The sequence below is a fragment of the Anopheles stephensi genome, chromosome 3 (genome assembly GCF_013141755.1).
Source record: "Anopheles stephensi strain Indian chromosome 3, UCI_ANSTEP_V1.0, whole genome shotgun sequence".
Lineage (NCBI taxonomy): Eukaryota > Metazoa > Arthropoda > Insecta > Diptera > Culicidae > Anopheles > Anopheles stephensi.
The window spans coordinates 30,515,148-30,532,846 of NC_050203.1; the positions used below are offsets into that span (position 1 = coordinate 30,515,148).

General features: G+C 45.4%; 2 protein-coding genes across 4 annotated transcripts in view; one reads left to right on the plus strand and one right to left on the minus strand.

Annotated features, from left to right (window-relative positions):
* Positions 1-1,052, plus strand: part of LOC118509477 (HIV Tat-specific factor 1 homolog) — a 56,914-nt gene extending 55,862 nt beyond the window's left edge. The window contains exons 4-5 of the mRNA XM_036050117.1: positions 272-595; positions 669-1,052. Of these exons, the coding sequence (XP_035906010.1) occupies positions 272-595; positions 669-957 (613 nt within the window). The 3' untranslated portion in view covers positions 958-1,052. The remainder of the gene's footprint in view (positions 1-271; positions 596-668) is intronic.
* The window catches only part of LOC118509478, a 113,109-nt gene that overhangs the window by 43,888 nt on the left and 51,522 nt on the right, over positions 1-17,699 (minus strand). For all 3 annotated transcript variants that reach the window (XM_036050119.1, XM_036050120.1, XM_036050118.1), the window contains one exon: positions 17,524-17,585. The gene's annotated coding sequence lies outside the window, so the exon portion shown is untranslated. The remainder of the gene's footprint in view (positions 1-17,523; positions 17,586-17,699) is intronic.

Sequence of the window (17,699 nt, forward strand, 5' to 3'; positions counted from 1 at the left end):
CGGTTTCAAATAACAAGTGCGAGAGGCGCCACTTGAAGACGACGGGCTCGAGTTTGGCATACGATGCGGCGTACGACCGCCACTACACGTTTAACGAGTTTACGGGCGAGTCACAAAAGCGAGAACGATTTCACGGTTGACCGATCGATTGGCTTCCCCGCCCGAGGGGAATGAGATTTTCCTCTTCTTTCCTATTCTTTTACTTTTGTTTTGGCTTCTTGCCGTACAGAAAAAATGCTAATCGATTCTTCCTCTCTCTCTTGCTCGGCAGGCTGTTTGACTGGCGCCCGGAAAAGATGCGTGGCGAACGTTCCAAGCACGAGCGTATCGTCATCATCAAGAACCTCTTCGAACCGTCGCTGTTCGATCGCGAGGTGCATCTGCTGCTCGAGTACCAGACCGATCTGCGCGAAGAGTGTGGCAAGTGTGGCACCGTCCGTCGGGTGCTGCTGTACGATCGGCACCCGGAAGGGGTGGCTCAGGTGACGATGGGCGACCCGGAAGAGGCTGACCTGGTGGTGCAGATGATGAACGGGCGTTACTTCGGTCAGCGGCAGCTAACGGCCGCGATCTGGGACGGGCGAACAAAGTATCGGTAAGTGACAGACAAAAGGTCCCGCTGTTTCGAATTCGAAATTAATTCCGTTTTCACACACCCATTCGCACAGAATTGCCGAAACTGATGCCGACATCGACAAGCGGCGCGGTAACTGGGAGGAGTTCCTCGAAACGGACGAAGCTGCGGCTGATAAGGGAAAGGATGGCTCGTCCGCGAAGGAAGCGAACGTCGCGAACGAGGAGACAAAAGCCGAGCGGCCGGAAATGAAGTTGGACGACCGGGAGGAACAACTTCCGGCCGTGGCAACCGGTGACACTGCGACGATGGAGACTGGCGGGTCGGCTGGCAGCGAAGGTGACGACGACGAGGAAAGGGACGAGAAGGATCAGCCCGTTTAGAGATGCGATGATCGATTGTAATTGATTTACGGGCAATGGGAAAGCGTCTTCGTCGACCCAACTCAAGTGAATAAAAGCCGAAAATGGTTACCGGATCCTGGGGATTTTTTTTTTTTGCGTGAACCGACCCGGAAGCGAAGACGAAGCAGATCCGAAATTTTATCCAGTGGAAAGAGAAATCCAGCGTAATCAAGGACAGGTATGTAGATATTGTTCAATTAAACAAGTTCTCTGGTTTGGTTTAGAGTTTTGGAGATGGGTTCTCCAAGGATGTACTGACAGACGGATAATCTGTGTTCTGTGTGTGTTGCTACTCCCTTCTTTAAACGTAGTTTTTGTTTTTTACAGAGTTTCTTTGAACTTTCTCCTTGAATTGGAATTTTCAATACACCCATAAACCTTTTATTGTATTTTTAAGGTTCCTACACATCGAACGTATTATTTTTCATGAGAGGAATATTCACTTCCCTATCTAAATCATAAAAACGCATCCTACGAACAACAGCTAACCCCGCTTTTTGTGTTAGTCATTCTATTCATCATTTAAAAATGATGAGCGCTTTGTATTGCGGTTCTGATTGTTTATTTAAAAAATACCTCAATCAGCAGCAAAATGCAGCTGACACTTTCCCGTTCCCTGCCGGCTTGTGGCAATGTTTGGGAAATCGGACGTGCTAAGGAATGCAGACGGCTGACTGGGTTTTAGTCAACCAATGCAAACCGCAAAAAGTCAATGCATTTGTGTGCACCACAAGTGTGCGGTCGAATCGTCTCGGACAGGCACAGCGTTGTCAAACTCATTTTGAATAGTAGGTCTCGTGGAAAAAATTGGATTGAATTATTTAATTTTAATTTTGTTTCTGACTTTTCTTGGTGGAGTGTATCGGAGAAGTCCATATTTTCATGATTCTGGAGCATTCTTCAAGCAGCATCTCACTGATGCATTGTGTAACGGCGACTTTCATCGGTCATCGGCAATTTGCGGCTAATGTGCGCAGACCCGTGACTAAGTAGAATCCCATAAGAAAAAGTCAAGCGAGGTTAAATCGCACGTGCTTGACGGTCAGCTGACATCACCTCTTGGTATCATCAATCATCCGGGATAACCGGAAACCGCTCATGCAAAGTATCGATTGGTTGTTTTTTGAGCTGTTTAATACAGGCTTCTAGGAAGCTCATAACGCTCACATACATGGAGTCCAGATTAGACCAGAAAAACTCTCGATCTGTTGTTTGTTGGCGGTGATCTTAAACGTTGAAGTTGCAATTTCTGACGCCTCTGGAGGAAAATGCAAACAAAATATTTAGTTGCTGAGGATGCTAAAGTCACTCAGTCGACATCGTGTAGACTGGTCTTGTTTCCAATTGTTGATATTAAATTGTTCCCGTTCATTAAGAAATGAGAAAATAATTCATCAAAAAAGGGACTTTTTTCCAACTGCTCCAACACTTAATCATCCTGGCGTTTTGTATGGTAGTTATTGCTTGTGATCTTCTTCCCTGGCACTACAACCTCGAGAGGTCTCGGACTGCCGTTTCTGGCTTTCTGTTATTTTATTTAACCCGTAGTAAGTCAGCTTTGCGTACGGGGAGGCGGTCTGGGTGGGATTTGAACCCCGGTCCTTTATCGCCTCGGCCATCGGACCACCCTGGATCTATACAGACTCTAGCCTCCACATATCAAAACTTACCAAGTTGTGAAGGTTACGAGAGACTTTATTTGTATTCTAAATATGAACGCAAGCGCCGTATTGTCAACACCGCAAGTACTGCCGAATTACTATTCTCAGTAACAACAAAAATTAACAGAGATTTAACAACAACAAAATACCAAGGCATTTCCTCCCTGTTACTTTGCCTTATCCCGGCCATGAAACCACGGGACCGTTGTGCAAGAAATTTTGAAGTCTCGGCTCGACAGCAGGTCTCTCGTCCCTAAATTTACAGTCCTACTAGGTCGAGGAATTATTTAACCGCCAATAGGACTTATTATATGGCCCCAAAAACTAGCTGTCAGAACGAGATATCAACATTATCTGCAGGCACTGAAGAATTCAGGCTCAGAATATTGTAGAAAAACTCAGAAGCACCTGTACTGGCCTAAAACATTTTTATAAATATTTAAGCATTTTATCTAGACATAAAAATTCTCTATGATTAGATAAAATGGGTTTGACGGGGAGACCCGTATGGGATTTGACGGGTAAGGTCTCAAATTTGACATGCCTGACCTAGCGCATATAGAAAGGGCAAAGAAAGTCCCTTCTGAAAGGCGACCGTTGCGGTGCGTACATGTACCTCCTTTCAGCTGTGACTGCTGCGCGGAAATTTGCAAACATTGCAACTCCATCTCCGTTTCACGCGTTCCGCCCGTCGTTCCGTTCGATCGTTGTGTGGAAAGGTGTTATTTCGCACAGGGCCCAGACAGCCGGCCATTCGCAGCAAATACAACACCCGTACGCCGGCAGGTACCCTTGGATGCCCGGAATGTACCACGATGGAATGAAGTGTCAAGATTCGGTTCACTCCCGCGCCAGTTGACACAAAACTTGCACCCATTTATTCTCATTTGCATTCTTTCGGCTTCGGCAGTAAAAAGTGCCACACGGGGAGGACATTTCCGCGGGCAAGTGTGTGAACATGATTCGTGTATGTCGAGCATGTACTTTCTCCCTTGGGTTATGTGTACAAACCCATTCGATGCTACTTACCAGTGTCGTCGTCGTCGTCGTGTTGACACGTCACGGCCATTCAGTGCTTGAAATTTCCTTGCGACAAAACCGGAAGCGCGAAAGCGAGCGGGGTTACGGGTACGCAAAGGCGCGGCAACGTCGGTGGATCATTGCTTGTGGTCAGCAGCAGCACATTCATCTACATCATCAGCGTCGTTGTCACTCGTTGGTCCTCGACACGGAGAAGGGAAACACCTGGGTAAAAGTGCATGCTGCAGCATAAATGTGCACTTCTCAGCGTGGTGCGAATCAAGGGCAGCTCGCGTGGTGGTTTGCACTCGGTTTTTTTGAAATATTTTTTGAAAGGTTTAATGAGAGCAACCAGTGTCGGACGAGGATCGGGTTGCATGTTCTTTCTGTGGTTAATTTTAAATTATTAACCAAGAATACTGGTAAAGTACCCTGGATGTGAAAGTTTTACGATTGGAATTCTCTTCCGTTTCTGAATACAACCAGAGAGGAAGAACCTCATTGCGCAACTATAAACAAACAATAATCAAGACCACACACAGACAGGGTTGCAACCGCTTCCCAGCACGCTGGTGTGTCTAGGTGGCAACAAAAACACCAGCATCGGGTGCTGACGACTGCCCAAAAACTGCACCACCATTCGCGTGATTAGGACGTCGACCGTCCAACCAACCGACCCACAGCTCTGCCCGAATGCAGTTCAGAATGTTTTGTCATCCGTTTTTTCCCCACCTCCCGTGCTGCAACAAACGCCCCAGTCGACAGCAGCGCATTCTATTTCTAAGAACGGCATCAGCCACGAACGCAGAAAGGAATGCAGCAGAACGGAATGAAATTCGAGTACCGCGCGAGTGTTGTCTTCCGGCGCGGTTGAACCGCTCAACGCACGCCCCGGGCTTAAACAGGGAAACAAAAGCCTTGCTCGCATTTTCGGTGAGAAATGTGTTCTTTGGGGTGCATACTTTTTTGTTTTTGAAATCCTCAACGCAGAAAGCAACCGTCAGCACCGTTTGCTTCGTAGCCAAGCGGTCGCCAAAAACAAAAAGGATGGGTAACATCGATTCAGGTGCGTTGCACGATGCTAAACCGCGTGCTTGCTGTGGTTTAGGGGATGCACCCGGCGTCCCATACAGTGTGGCTAGCGCTCGGTGGTTTAGAAGTGAGAACACCTTTTGTCCTTCAGCGCAGAGCGCCATTAATGGCGCCTCCGCGCACTGGTAAACTGTTTACGCACGAAAAGTTCTCGGTCGTCGGCATCAACCGGTGTGACCTTTTGCTGATCGTTTTTCTTGCCCGGCAGCAGGAGTAGGGAAATATGTGCAGACGGGGAATATAGCTCAGAGTTTTGTTTAGCACACAGCGGCTGAATGAAGTTTGATAGACGTCATTGAATATGTTGAGTTGTGTCTAATCGCATAAGTAGAAAATACTTAGTAAATATACGTGTCAACGGTGGGATGATTACTGCAAACAGCTAATCTAAAATTAATGAAAAAAATGAAATTCATTGTTTAAAGTAATAGCCACAAATTCAGTCTTTAGTATAGAAAGACATTTTATAGGTTTTCTACGCTTATGCTTGGTTAGGCACCTGAACGTTTATTTTTGTATGCTTCCGTGTTCGTATTCGTGTATGTATGGAACTACAATCTTGAAAAGTCTCGGCCTGCCGTTCCTGGTTTCCTGTGACTTGATTTAACCCGTAGGTTGATATTCAGTCTTGTGTAAGGGGAAGGGGTCTGGATGGGATTTGATACCCGGTCCTGCTGTGTGAAGCAGCTATAAGCTTAGCAGTCTAGTGACTCCAATTATAGAATAAAGGAGAAGTTAATAAGCATTTTTTCTTGACAACCAATACCATCTGCTTCGAGTTTGGCTCTATCTTCTTAAATTCGTGCATAGACTAGAGATGAAAAAAACGTAAAAGTGAACAGTTCCGGAACAGCTTCAATTGACCGTAAAATGCACCCTGAACTGACAAGGTAAAGCATGGGTTTAACGTCTGGTGGCTTTGTCGTAATGAATCTTTGATGTAAGGGTCATAGGGTCATGCCTGAGTGGCGAAGAATATCCTTGATCATAAGAACATTGTTATAGAAAATTTGTCGTCCATATATAAGATGTAGTCTTCCTAAGGTCAATCACTCACAATGAGTGGCTGATGGTGCTTGTGGAAATAATATTCCCAATGCTGGACGAACTGATATCCGATTCAAATAAACCAGTAACCCTTAATATTGCGCCTTGTATCCAAGCATACTACAGCCAAGACAATTAGGGCCAACTTATCTTCAGGATCGCCAGAATCGACAAACATGATTTCTGTTTCGAACAAATCTAGCTAAAATTCGAATTAACTGGGCTGGAGGCTGAAGGCCCGGCAAATGGTTGGGAATATTTGAGCAGAAAAGATCTTGGGCGTAGGGTCTAGAAAAATTTAGCACAAGAAGTTATAGTTTATATATAGTATATTATAAGTATTATATATATTATAGTATTATAGTTATAGTTATAGTTTAGCAGCTTTATTTTTATAACCTTCTGGAGTTATTCTAGTTTTCTAGGTGCGATTGTGAATCCATGGTAAATCAGTACATATTTCGAGCTTTGTTTTTGTTAACAGAAAGTTTATGATACAATACTTATCATCTTCTTCTTCCTTGGCACTACAACCTTAAAAGGCCTCGGCCAGCCATTCCTGGCTTTCACTTAATTTTACCCGTAGCAAAATAATCAGTCCTGAGTACGGGGAGATGGCCTGCATGAGGTTTTAACCACAGTCCTGCCGTGAGAAGACCGACCGTTATCGCCTCGGCCATCGGACAACCCCAACTAACATCGCTATACATCTATCTCAATAAGTTCGCTTGATCAGCACAACACTTTGGTTTCTCATATGGTAACTATATTGGTTAGGAAGATTATCACCATCGATTACAACAATTATAAAATCAATTATGAGGCTCACTTCAAAACGCTCCATAATTTATTTATTTATTTATATTTCTAGTTGGACGGCTTGACGCCGTATTGACACGCTCCATAATTTAACTTAATCAATTTCTGTTAAGTGTGATCGACTACTCGTTTCCGATTGCCATTCAATAATTATTCATTAGATTGGCTCTAAACGCTAGACTCAACAACAGCTATTAAATTGTCCGATTTTATTGCCTATCACTCGTAACTGCTCTTACTATCCGCTCCAAAGCCTTTATTAGAATCTATCTTAAAAGCATTTCCCTTTTTAACACCGCTTGATTACGTCTCGTTAATTTGCGTAGAAGATTAACTCATATCGTGTCGTTTGTATTACTAACAAAACACAGGACACTAAAACGACTTGCCACAGGCGGCTCACCGAGCGAGCGGCAGATAGGGATGTGAGCCCAAAAGGAGAGGATGTTCATAAACTCATGAGCTCAACTTGCTGAGCGCCAAACAGTGTAATAATAAATACTTTTCCCCAGCATTCCATGGTGAAAACGAGTTTTCTAAATTTACATACCAAACTAGTGGATGATTCTAGCAAGGCAGAGATGTGACCGTGGTATGGAAATTTACCAGCTGAGCTCATCTTTTAAAATTGCTGCCTGAAACTTGTACCTTGTATTTGGCAACGGATGTACAAGTGCAGGCTGTAGTAGTGTCACTTAAAGCAATCCGCCTTTTCACATGACGGCTCAATCAATTTGTGTGCAAAATCCCAATCAACCCCTCACCACAGTTCAATGACATTCGCGTTTAGTGTGGCATCGAAATGAAGCAATTCAACACGGCTGCTGCATGGAGCATGCTTACACCGCGCATAACTGCACTTTTGCCGGGTTTTGTCCCGTCCATTAACATTATTCGCCAAATTGGGCCGGTTTCACACGCTCCGAAATGCCGGAGCTTGTACGTGTGTTTTTTTTTGCGTGATGGAAAGGTTACCGAAAGGAACCGAGCAAGAGGGGGTTGGACGTGAGACACAAGAACCGGCACGATAGTATAAATAATAAAAATAAAACAGGAAAAAGTCACAGATAATGTTCACGAATGTAGAAGTGCGGGCAGTACGAAAGCTGAACAACCCCAACCCCTCGGTGCGCACTCGACGTAAATAAACTGCGTACGATCGCGAAAAGAACAGAAAAAGGGCACCGGCAGTGGCGGTGGCGGTGGCTGCAGTACATAAAACCCCAATCGGGGCACGCATTGGCGCATTGGTGGGAAAATGGCAACGGGAGGACCAGAAGGAAAACCAACAGCTGAAAAAGAAACACACAGAGGTCAATATCGGTGGATCCAAAGTGCGGTCTGCGAGTTGAATGTTAAAAATAAAACAACAACACCGAACAACACAAACAAACAAACCAAATGTCGGTGTTGTTGTTAATTGTTTTATTTCGTTAACTAGTTTGTTGTGCTTCCTTCGTTCCCCTCACCAGCTGCCCCAATTTTCGCCTCAATTCGCTGCTCCTTACCCTGGAGAGTTCGTCTTATGGCCTCCGGAGGTTTTACGATTAATTTAAGGCCCAATTTTTCTTAATCGTTTCGTTGGGTTGTTGGCGACTCTCTGTTTTTTGTTTTTTTGGCACGAACGGTTGGGTCCCCAAAATTGGGACCCTTGGACGGAACACACTCACGTTGGGTCTAAAGCCCCCTTCACTCATTAAGCAGCGCACAAGGCTCTTAACTGACAGCGGGGGAAATTTGTCTATCTGTTTGTTGTGTGCAGTACTTTTATTGGTGTTGATGGAGGGAGAGAGAGAGAGGGAAAAAGTTTATCGAGATGGTTGTTTTTTACTTCAATAAATGTTTTACGAAGTGAAGGGAATTTTCTCTACAAATGACGTAAGGCTAAAAATAGATTTTATTATGGGCGCTTTTTATTTGAAGTTCTCGATAAAATTTAAATAATGGTCTTTAGCAATGGCAGCGGTCGTTACAATGCAAGGTAGTTTATTTTTAAGCAATTTCGATCCAAATTAGTCATAGTGATTCATTGTCGTTCAAGCGTTTTAAACGATTTCACTTAGTAGATTAAGGTAAGGGTATTCTAATACAATGGCCTAGGGTGGCCTTACTATTCTCCCAAATGTACATAGTGTCTAGTGTCGATAATAGGTGATACTTTTATTCGAATAGCTGACGCCGACGAATAGTCGAAGTGCAACGTTAGTGTGAAAATGTTCACGAAAGGGGGTGGTTGTGATATATTTTGAGGATTGAAGTGAGACTGTGTGCACTCGTATCGCTGGTCGGTTTGCAACTGTGTATTCGTTTGTCCATAATGATTTACATGTAATTCGAGTAGTTCGTGTAAGTGTATAACAGTCGAGTAGTCCTAATCTTAATCCTTAATTGTCTACTGTTTAATTCGTGAAATTTAAATGCATGCTCGAAAATTGTAATATTAAATCCTGTAGTTCAAATGCATGCAAGATTATATAATTATTCTAATTCCCACATTCCCGGCCACCAAAGAAGGAACTTCTTTAAATTTCATGCAAATGTGAATTCAAAACTAATCGTGTACTCCTGACGCAATGCTTATCTCCTATCTGCCTGTTATCATGTGTGTGTGTGTATATGTGGGTGCGTGTGGGCGTGTGTTTGTTTATCTTGATCCGTGATTGACACTTGTGAATGTAAACAATGTAGCGTGGTTTACAAGTGCGCATTAATCAGTGCATGTGGTTTCCGTGGTTTCAAGATGACTTAGCGGGTCTGGATTTGGTAGAACAGCTAGACGATTAGCTGCGCGGACGATATGCTTCCCTGAAGCAGTGCGCAGTGTAACAACGCGAACTACCCCGTCCTTTCCTGGATGTACTGCAACGATGCGCCCCATGGGCCAAGAGGTAGGATGAACATTGTCTTCCTTAATAATCACCAATTGATTTTGTTGTAGGACGGCTGCTTTACCGGAACAATATTTGGCCCGGGCTTGTAACTGTTGCAGATACTCCGGATACCATCGGGCCCAAATCGATTGGAGATGTTTTTGTACCAATTGGTATTCCTTCAGGTGATTGCTCGGCGTATTGGTGTAATCGATGTCTGGTACCGCTTGCATATTGCCACCGACAAGGAAGTGGCCCGGTGTCAGTGGTTCTAAATCACACGGCTCATCGGATAAAGGTGTTATTGGCCGTGAATTTAAACATTGCTCTACCTGGGCAAGCAAGGTAAGCATGTTCTCCTGCGTGATGCTTGTAGTGCCGATGGTTCTAATGATGTGTTTTTTAGCTGCTTTCACCGCTGCCTCCCATAAACCTCCAAAATGCGGCGCTCTCGGTGGGATGAATTTCCACTTCATCTGATTCGTCGCGCACCAATCAAATATTGCAGCTCGATCGTGTTCGTCGCATTTAAGCATCTTGTAGATGCGATTCAGCTCGTGCGCGGCTCCCTTGAATGTGGTTGCATTGTCGGAGTGAAGTTCCCTGATTTGACCGCGGCGTGCAACCAAACGACGAAGTGCATTTATGAATGCTGTTGAGGTTAAATCGCCAACCAGTTCGATGTGTACCGCTCGTGTTGAAAAACATACAAAAATAGCGATGTATGCTTTGATCGGACTTCTGTTGCGGATGGTTGGTTTTAGGTAGATTGGCCCGCAGTAATCCACTCCGCATACCGAGAATGGCCTTGTTGGTGTGACGCGTGATGTTGGCAGATCGGCGATAGTTTGTTTGATGAGTGTTGGTTTTACCTTAAAACACGCGTGGCAAGTGTGGTACACGGATTTGCACAAATTGCGACCACCAATAATCCAAAATCTTTGGCGCAGAGTAGATAGCAGCAATTGTGGTGCAGCATGCAACTTTTGCAAGTGAATCGAAACAGCTAGTAGTGCGGCAAGTGGGTGCTTTGAAGATAAGATGACCGGGTGTTTTTCTGCTTCTGTTAGTTGTGCGTTAGTGAGCCGGCCACCGATGCGCAGGATCCCGTCGATGTCGATGAAGGGTGAGATCCACTTCAGTTTGGAGTTCTTTGGAATCTCTTTGCCCTTCTGTAGGGCTTGTATCTCCTCGAAGAAAGTGTCTCGTTGTGATAGGTAACACAGTTTGAGTTCTGCCGCCTTGAGTTCGTCCGTAGTGAGAGGTGGTATGTGTTTTGAATGTGCCGTATTTCCCTTGTGAAGCTTCGCGTTATGAATAAAGCGCAAGCCGTATGCAACAACCCTTTGCAGTGTGTGGTAAGCCGAAATTCGGGAAAACAACCTGTTCCGAAATTCGCAGATTGTAGATGTTGTTGCAACCCGTGGTGAAGTTAACCTCTCCTCCTCTGCGCTCTCAGCCTCGTTTGGTGGTGAAGTGTTTTGTGGCCAATCTTCAGCGTTGCGTGCTAACCAATGTGGCCCGTGCCACCAGCGTTCACATGCCAATAGTTTCTCTGGTGTTAAGCCACGCGAGATGTCGTCTGCTGGATTGTCGGTGCCTGGAACATGCTTCCAGCACTGTATGCCGGAAGTTTGCTGGATTTTAGCCACCCTGTTGGCTACGAACGGCTTCCAGCGATTTGGTACGGAGTTCAACCAGTGAAGTACAGTCATTGAGTCGGTCCAACAGATTGTAGTAGCAGAAACCTTCAGTGAATTAATCACCTTCTCGTGTAGGAGTGTGGCCAATCGCGCTGCACATAATTCCAACCTAGCTATAGAGTGTGAGTTAGATAATGCGACGACTTTCGACTTGGCTGTTAGCAGCTGTACGGTGACTCCTTCCAAGCCTTCAGCGCGGATGTAACAACAAGCGCCGTATGCTAGTTGTGATGCGTCAGCAAAGATGTGTATTTGCAGACTTGTGGCCGTGCGTTGAGCTATGTACCGTGGTATTCTCAGGTTGCGCAGTGAGGATAAGGTAGAGTGGAAGTTCAACCATTCTTGCTGTAGGTGCGATGGTAGCTCGCTGTCCCAATCCCACGATCTTCCGTTCTGCTTTAGAGCCCACAGTTGCTGCATGAACATTTTGGCGATGATGATCGTTGGACCCAGCAACCCGAGGGGATCGAATATTTTAGCTATGTATGACAAAACTAGCCTTTTTGTCATGCGGGATGGTGTAGGTGGTATATCGATCCGAAAACGTAGAGTGTCAGCAGCTGGTTCCCACATGATACCTAACGTGGAAACCTGCTTCGAATCCTTCCATTCATGCGTTAGTTGAACTGCTACATCTTCAGACGGCACGGTTTGCAATGCTTCGGTGCGGTTTGAAGCCCATTTCTTCAGTGTGAAACCAGCTGAATTTAACATGCCTGATATCTGCTTCTGCATTTCAATCGCTTCATAGATATCATCGGTACCCGTTAACAAATCATCAACGTAGAAGTCGTTTAGGACAGCGTTCACTGCCAGCGGGTACTCTTCCTTGTTGTCAATAGCAGCTTGTTTCAAGGTCCTTGTAGCTAGAAAAGGAGCTGATGCTGTGCCGTACGTAACCGTCTGTAGTTCAAAGGTTGAGATGGGTTCAGCAGGATCTTCTCTGTACCGGATGCGCAGATATCTACAATCATCGGGACTGTGTAAAATTTGCCGATACATCTTCTCTACGTCGGCAGACAATGCGATGGCACGAGAACGGAACCGAAGGATGATCGATAGGAGATCTTCTTGAACGACTGGTCCCACCATGAGTTTGTCGTTCAACGAGTAACCACTCGACGTTTTGCACGATGCATCGAACACGACGCGAACCTTCGTGGTTGTGCTCGACTCTTTAACAACGGCATGGTGTGGAAGGTAATAGTGATCTATCGAATCATCTGCAGGACTGGTAAGTCGTTTCATATGCCCCAACTGTTCGTATTCTCTCATGAATTTGGCATACTCCTTTTTCATTGTAGGATTACTGTTCAACCGCCGTTCCATACTACGCAATCTACGATCAGCTATTTGTTTCGACTCTCCTAAAACGACATTAGGATTGGGGTTAAAAGGCAAACGAACGACATACCTTCCACTTGTAGTGCGAACAGTTGTTGCAGCGAAATGCTTTTCGCAAGCATTCTCCTCGACCGATAGCACAGGATCCTCGGCTATGGTTTCGCTCTCCCAGAATCGATGCAGGATCTCCTCCAATGTGGCATCGTGTGCAGAAAGATGACACAGCCGCGGACCGGCTGATATATGATGAGAGATGCCGCTGACAACCCAACCGAAACGGGTTTCAATCAGCCACGGCTTGCCTCTGCCAATAGAGCGCTTGCGACCGGTGTGCAGCTCCCAGAACGTATCGCCTCCGATGACGATATCGACTTGCCCCGGATGATTAAAGGTGCTGTCCGCCAATGCCACATCCGGCATTTCCCATGAAGAGATGTCCGTTGGTGAAGTAGGAATGTTTGTACATGGCGTGTCCAGAACCAGGAACGCCATTTCCGTTGAGAAGGGTTGTGTCTTGGAGTGAACGGTGGCGACGATCGAACCCTTGACCAGCTGTACCGAATTGCCGATGCCCGAAACAGCGACGTTGACCCTTTTGCGACTGGTCAACAGCCTTCGAGCTAGGTCTTCCGCGATGAAATTCGATGTGGAACCCGAATCCAATAAAGCCCTTGCTTCGTGGATGTTGCCGTAGTCATCCTTGATTTGGATGTTTGCCGTTGCAAGGAACACATTGTCGTCATCCGTTTGAGCAGACATTGTAACCGTTGTGGGAGGAGTGTAGCGTGGAGTGTGATGCAATAAGCTGTGATGACGCTCCCGACATATGCGACACGAAAATTCCGATTTACACTCCCTCACCTGATGATTGCTGCTCAAACAATTCCAGCACAGTCGATTCGTTGCAACAATGTCTCGTCGTTGCTGAACTTCTTTACCTGTGAACACTGGGCAGTTGCGCAAAGTGTGACCTTCGGAACACTCCAGTGGACACTTTGGCGGTTGGATGAGGGCAGACGAAGGAACAGGAGCCGGGCGAGAAGTAGCTGCATACGCGATGAACCGTCGTTGCACTGGCTGCCGACTGTTGCCGGCCACCTTGGTACCACCAGCGCTTTGATCCATCACGAAAGTGTTGGTCGATTTCAAGATTTGGATCCGATCTTGAACAAACTCGATCACATCCTTGTATTTGTCCCGCGTGAAGTGTACCGAATGCTTTTCCCAAGCCAACAGCGTTTCCCGATCTAACTTCATAAGCAGCATATTCGACAGCGGTGTATCCCACGAATCTACCGGTTCCTTTAACTTCACTAATCCGTTCACGAAGCGCGTGAATTCATCCACCAAGTGGGAAAGCTTATCCACGCACACCGAATGCACTCCGGGGAGATAGTGCATTTTCCGATAATACTCACGGATTAGTAGACGCGAGTTGTCGTACCGTTTAAGCAGAGCAGCCCATGTGATTGCGTAATTGTCTTCCGTTAGAGGTGTGTGCTCGAAGGGTAGTGCAGCCTCTCCTTTTAGCGATGAAAGTAAGTACTGCAGTTTTGCGATGGACGGAAGCTCAGGCGAAGCGTCGATCATAGCAAGGAAGCGATCGCGGAACGACAGCCATTTCGTATGATCTCCATCGAACGTTGGAAGCTCGATTTTGGGTAAGCGTAGGTTTGGTGCGTGCGGTCGACCAAAAGCGAGTGTCGACGAAGCCAAACCTGTCGTATCGTTGACCGCTCCTTCTTCCTTGGGTTGATTTGCACGTAAAAATGATTTCAGCTTCCTGCAACGTTCCTCGAAGTGGATTCTCTCCATAATGCACGCTTCGATTGTTGCATCACTTTCGTCGAGTTCCTCCAGTTTAGAAATAGCGGCGAAGAACCCTGCCTGATGCGATTCCAAATTCTCTAACACCTCCGGAATCTGTTGGGCGTCGTTGGGTTGGAAATCCGTCTGGAACCGCTCCATGGATTTAATGCTTTCCACAGCAATCCTTTTCTTCAACTGCACTGCCTTGATTTTCTTATCCATTGCTTCTCGAAAATATCACACGAAATATCACACGACGGTAACGAACAACTCGTTGGCGCGAAATTCGAAATGGTGGAGTGTAACCGACCGTTGCCCTTGACGCGGGGCCGAATGCGATGGCGAATTTGTCACGTAATGACTTGCACAATTTCCGTATACCGAGTTCCACTCTTGGTTGCAGAATGAAACTTCCTCTCCGTATATCACGATCCGGTTCGAAGGACCAACAAATGTGAAAATGTTCACGAAAGGGGGTGGTTGTGATATATTTTGAGGATTGAAGTGAGACTGTGTGCACTCGTATCGCTGGTCGGTTTGCAACTGTGTATTCGTTTGTCCATAATGATTTACATGTAATTCGAGTAGTTCGTGTAAGTGTATAACAGTCGAGTAGTCCTAATCTTAATCCTTAATTGTCTACTGTTTAATTCGTGAAATTTAAATGCATGCTCGAAAATTGTAATATTAAATCCTGTAGTTCAAATGCATGCAAGATTATATAATTATTCTAATTCCCACAGTTAGTAAATGTCAACACACTATCCAGAGCATCCCAGCGTCCGATGCCGATTCGGGTTTTTGTGAGAACAATGAACCTGTGAGCCTCCTGACCTCACTCCTTACCGTTCTACAGTCGTAAAATGCACTGGATGCTTATGAGGAAAACCCAGGAGCCTGGTAACTTTCTCGGCGAGCACATCCGGCTTAAGAGTCTGAGTACCCATCTATCCGTTGACGAATCATGTTAACGAAGATTCTGATGAAGATGGTCATTTTTATTGGTAAAAATCCAAGTACAAGTCCAAGCCGCTTATTTCTAAACAGAGGAACTTCTTAGGTCTTGCCTAGCATTTCTGGCTAACTATACTTAATGATACCACGTAGTTGGATAATCAGGTCTGGATGGGAATTAAACCTCGGTCCTGCCGTATAAAAACCTGCGCCGGTGTCGCTTATAATTAGAATAACCACCTGATAGGATTGGGGTATAAGATCTTTGTGATGGTGAGCTCAGATAGGGAAGCGACTTCCAACTGACCTCAGAAGTGCCCAACATAGCTTTTGCTGAAAAGCTCTTTTCCTATAATTTGATCCCAGAAATATCTACAAAAATGCGACCATATTTTTTATAGCTAGTCGTGGCTAAGTTATAAAGTCGTGACTAAAGTTCGAGGACGAGTAGTTATATTTTTCGGTAGAACGCATCTTCAATGTAGGATTTAAAGTTAGTTGAAAGTAGATCGAGTCAGTGAGCGACTATCCAACTACATGGAATTTTTAAGTCTAGTAAGCCAGAAATGGCAAATAACACATTAGTGGAAGTGATCGATTCGGCCAAGAAGAAAGAAAAGAAAGTTTACATCGTTTTTTTTAATTTCTGTTTAAGATGAAGTAGACAATTGCAAGGTATGGATGACATTTTTTGCACTACCAGCTCAATTCGGACCATTTAGAGGAAGAATATTTTAAGAATTTTTTAGACCGAAACATTGGTGCTTCTGCATCAACAGCACTGAGATATCTTGCATCGTCTCAAAGAATATGGTTTCATCTTGAAACGAGAAAGCGTTCTAGCAGCAAATGTTCAAGCTTTTTGCTGAGCAGAGCTTTGAAATTACAGAAATCAAGAAATGGCAGATCGAGTCCTCTCGAGGCTGTAGTGCCAAGGATGGAGAAGAAGGGCTTTGAATCTTTTGGGCGTTACTTTAACTTCTAAACTTCAGATCTTAGTTGAACTTAAAAACTAGTCATTTTACCCATGGCAAGGTAGTCAGCCCTGCGCACAGGGAGGCGATCAGGATGGGATTTGATCTCCGGTCCTGTCGTGTTAGGTCCCGACCACCGGACCACCTCTAAAATTAGCCATTTACTGCATGAAAATGTCTTCAAAGAGATCGGAATCAGAATTGCCATCAATTCCTCTCGGCCCTTGATGAACAATGTTGCCATCTAAATTGCATTTCATCAATCTTCTTGCAATATAAAGCGCATTTTTTCACACACCGTCAACACGGTTTCCCACACGTGCCCGTCGTTACGATGGCGGGGCACATTAACACAGCCCGTGCAACTGTCACTCTTCATTGTGCTGTTTAATAAAATGCCACACTTGACCTGACGGTGGGCCATTTCCAACCATCGGCATTGTTCTGACCGGCAAACCCTGGAAAAGAATGCCCATTAAACGTCTCGCTGTTGAGGACCGAGTTGAATGCGTCGAAAGTTGCTTCTTTCAAAGATCAATCCGCTGGCACGATGCAAAAAGGTGATGCAAATGCATGCCCACAAGGGTCTTCTGTGTACAGATACAGCGCCCAATGCCAAGAAGGCGTACGCTCAACAGGTGTATAGTATCGGTTTGACTTTTGGTTACTTTATTTTACGACGAATTCATCCCCATCATTCGCCGCTCCCCACACCACGGATCCGCGGTTCGGTTTTTGGGGGAAGTCTTCCCTTCTAGATGAATTTATTCGTTATTGATATTAAACCGCGAGACGAGAGCTAGCCGTCCATAACCGAACTTCTCTGCAGCTCTGCAGGTTTTCCACCGGCACGATAACGGTACGTACCGTTTGGCGCGCTCCCGCTGAGGAGGCATAAATGGGAGGAGAGAAAAAAAAACGGTTCGCGAGGGGCCAAATAAAAATCAACCAACCCTCACCCGAACCCGACGTGCAAAACGAAGATTTATTGTGCTACTTTTTATTGACTCTATCCTTTCGTGGCCTCGAGGCCAACATCCCAACATTAACCTCCCGGTCCACGACCCGTTCGCCGTTCCCTTCGATCTCCGGGTCGGTATTTTTATTTATTTATTTCCTTCTCAACCCGATGGACCTGTAAAGCTGGGAACCACAACCTGGCGGGAAGTTATGATGCGGTTCTTGTTGTGCGAATTTTGATTTGGGCATTTTTGTTTTCGCTGCGGATGATGATGCTGCTGGTCGTGCTTACCTGGTTACCGTGAGTCAAGGGTCAGCGCATTTGCTGTTGTTCCTGGCCACCTGGGGAATAACCTGTAGAAGAGCAAGAAAGCGGAAAGAAAGTAAGTCAAATTGAATCCAAAACAAAAGCAATGGAAATATGTATATAATATAACCAAAAAAAAAAAAAAATTGTTGCCGAATGAT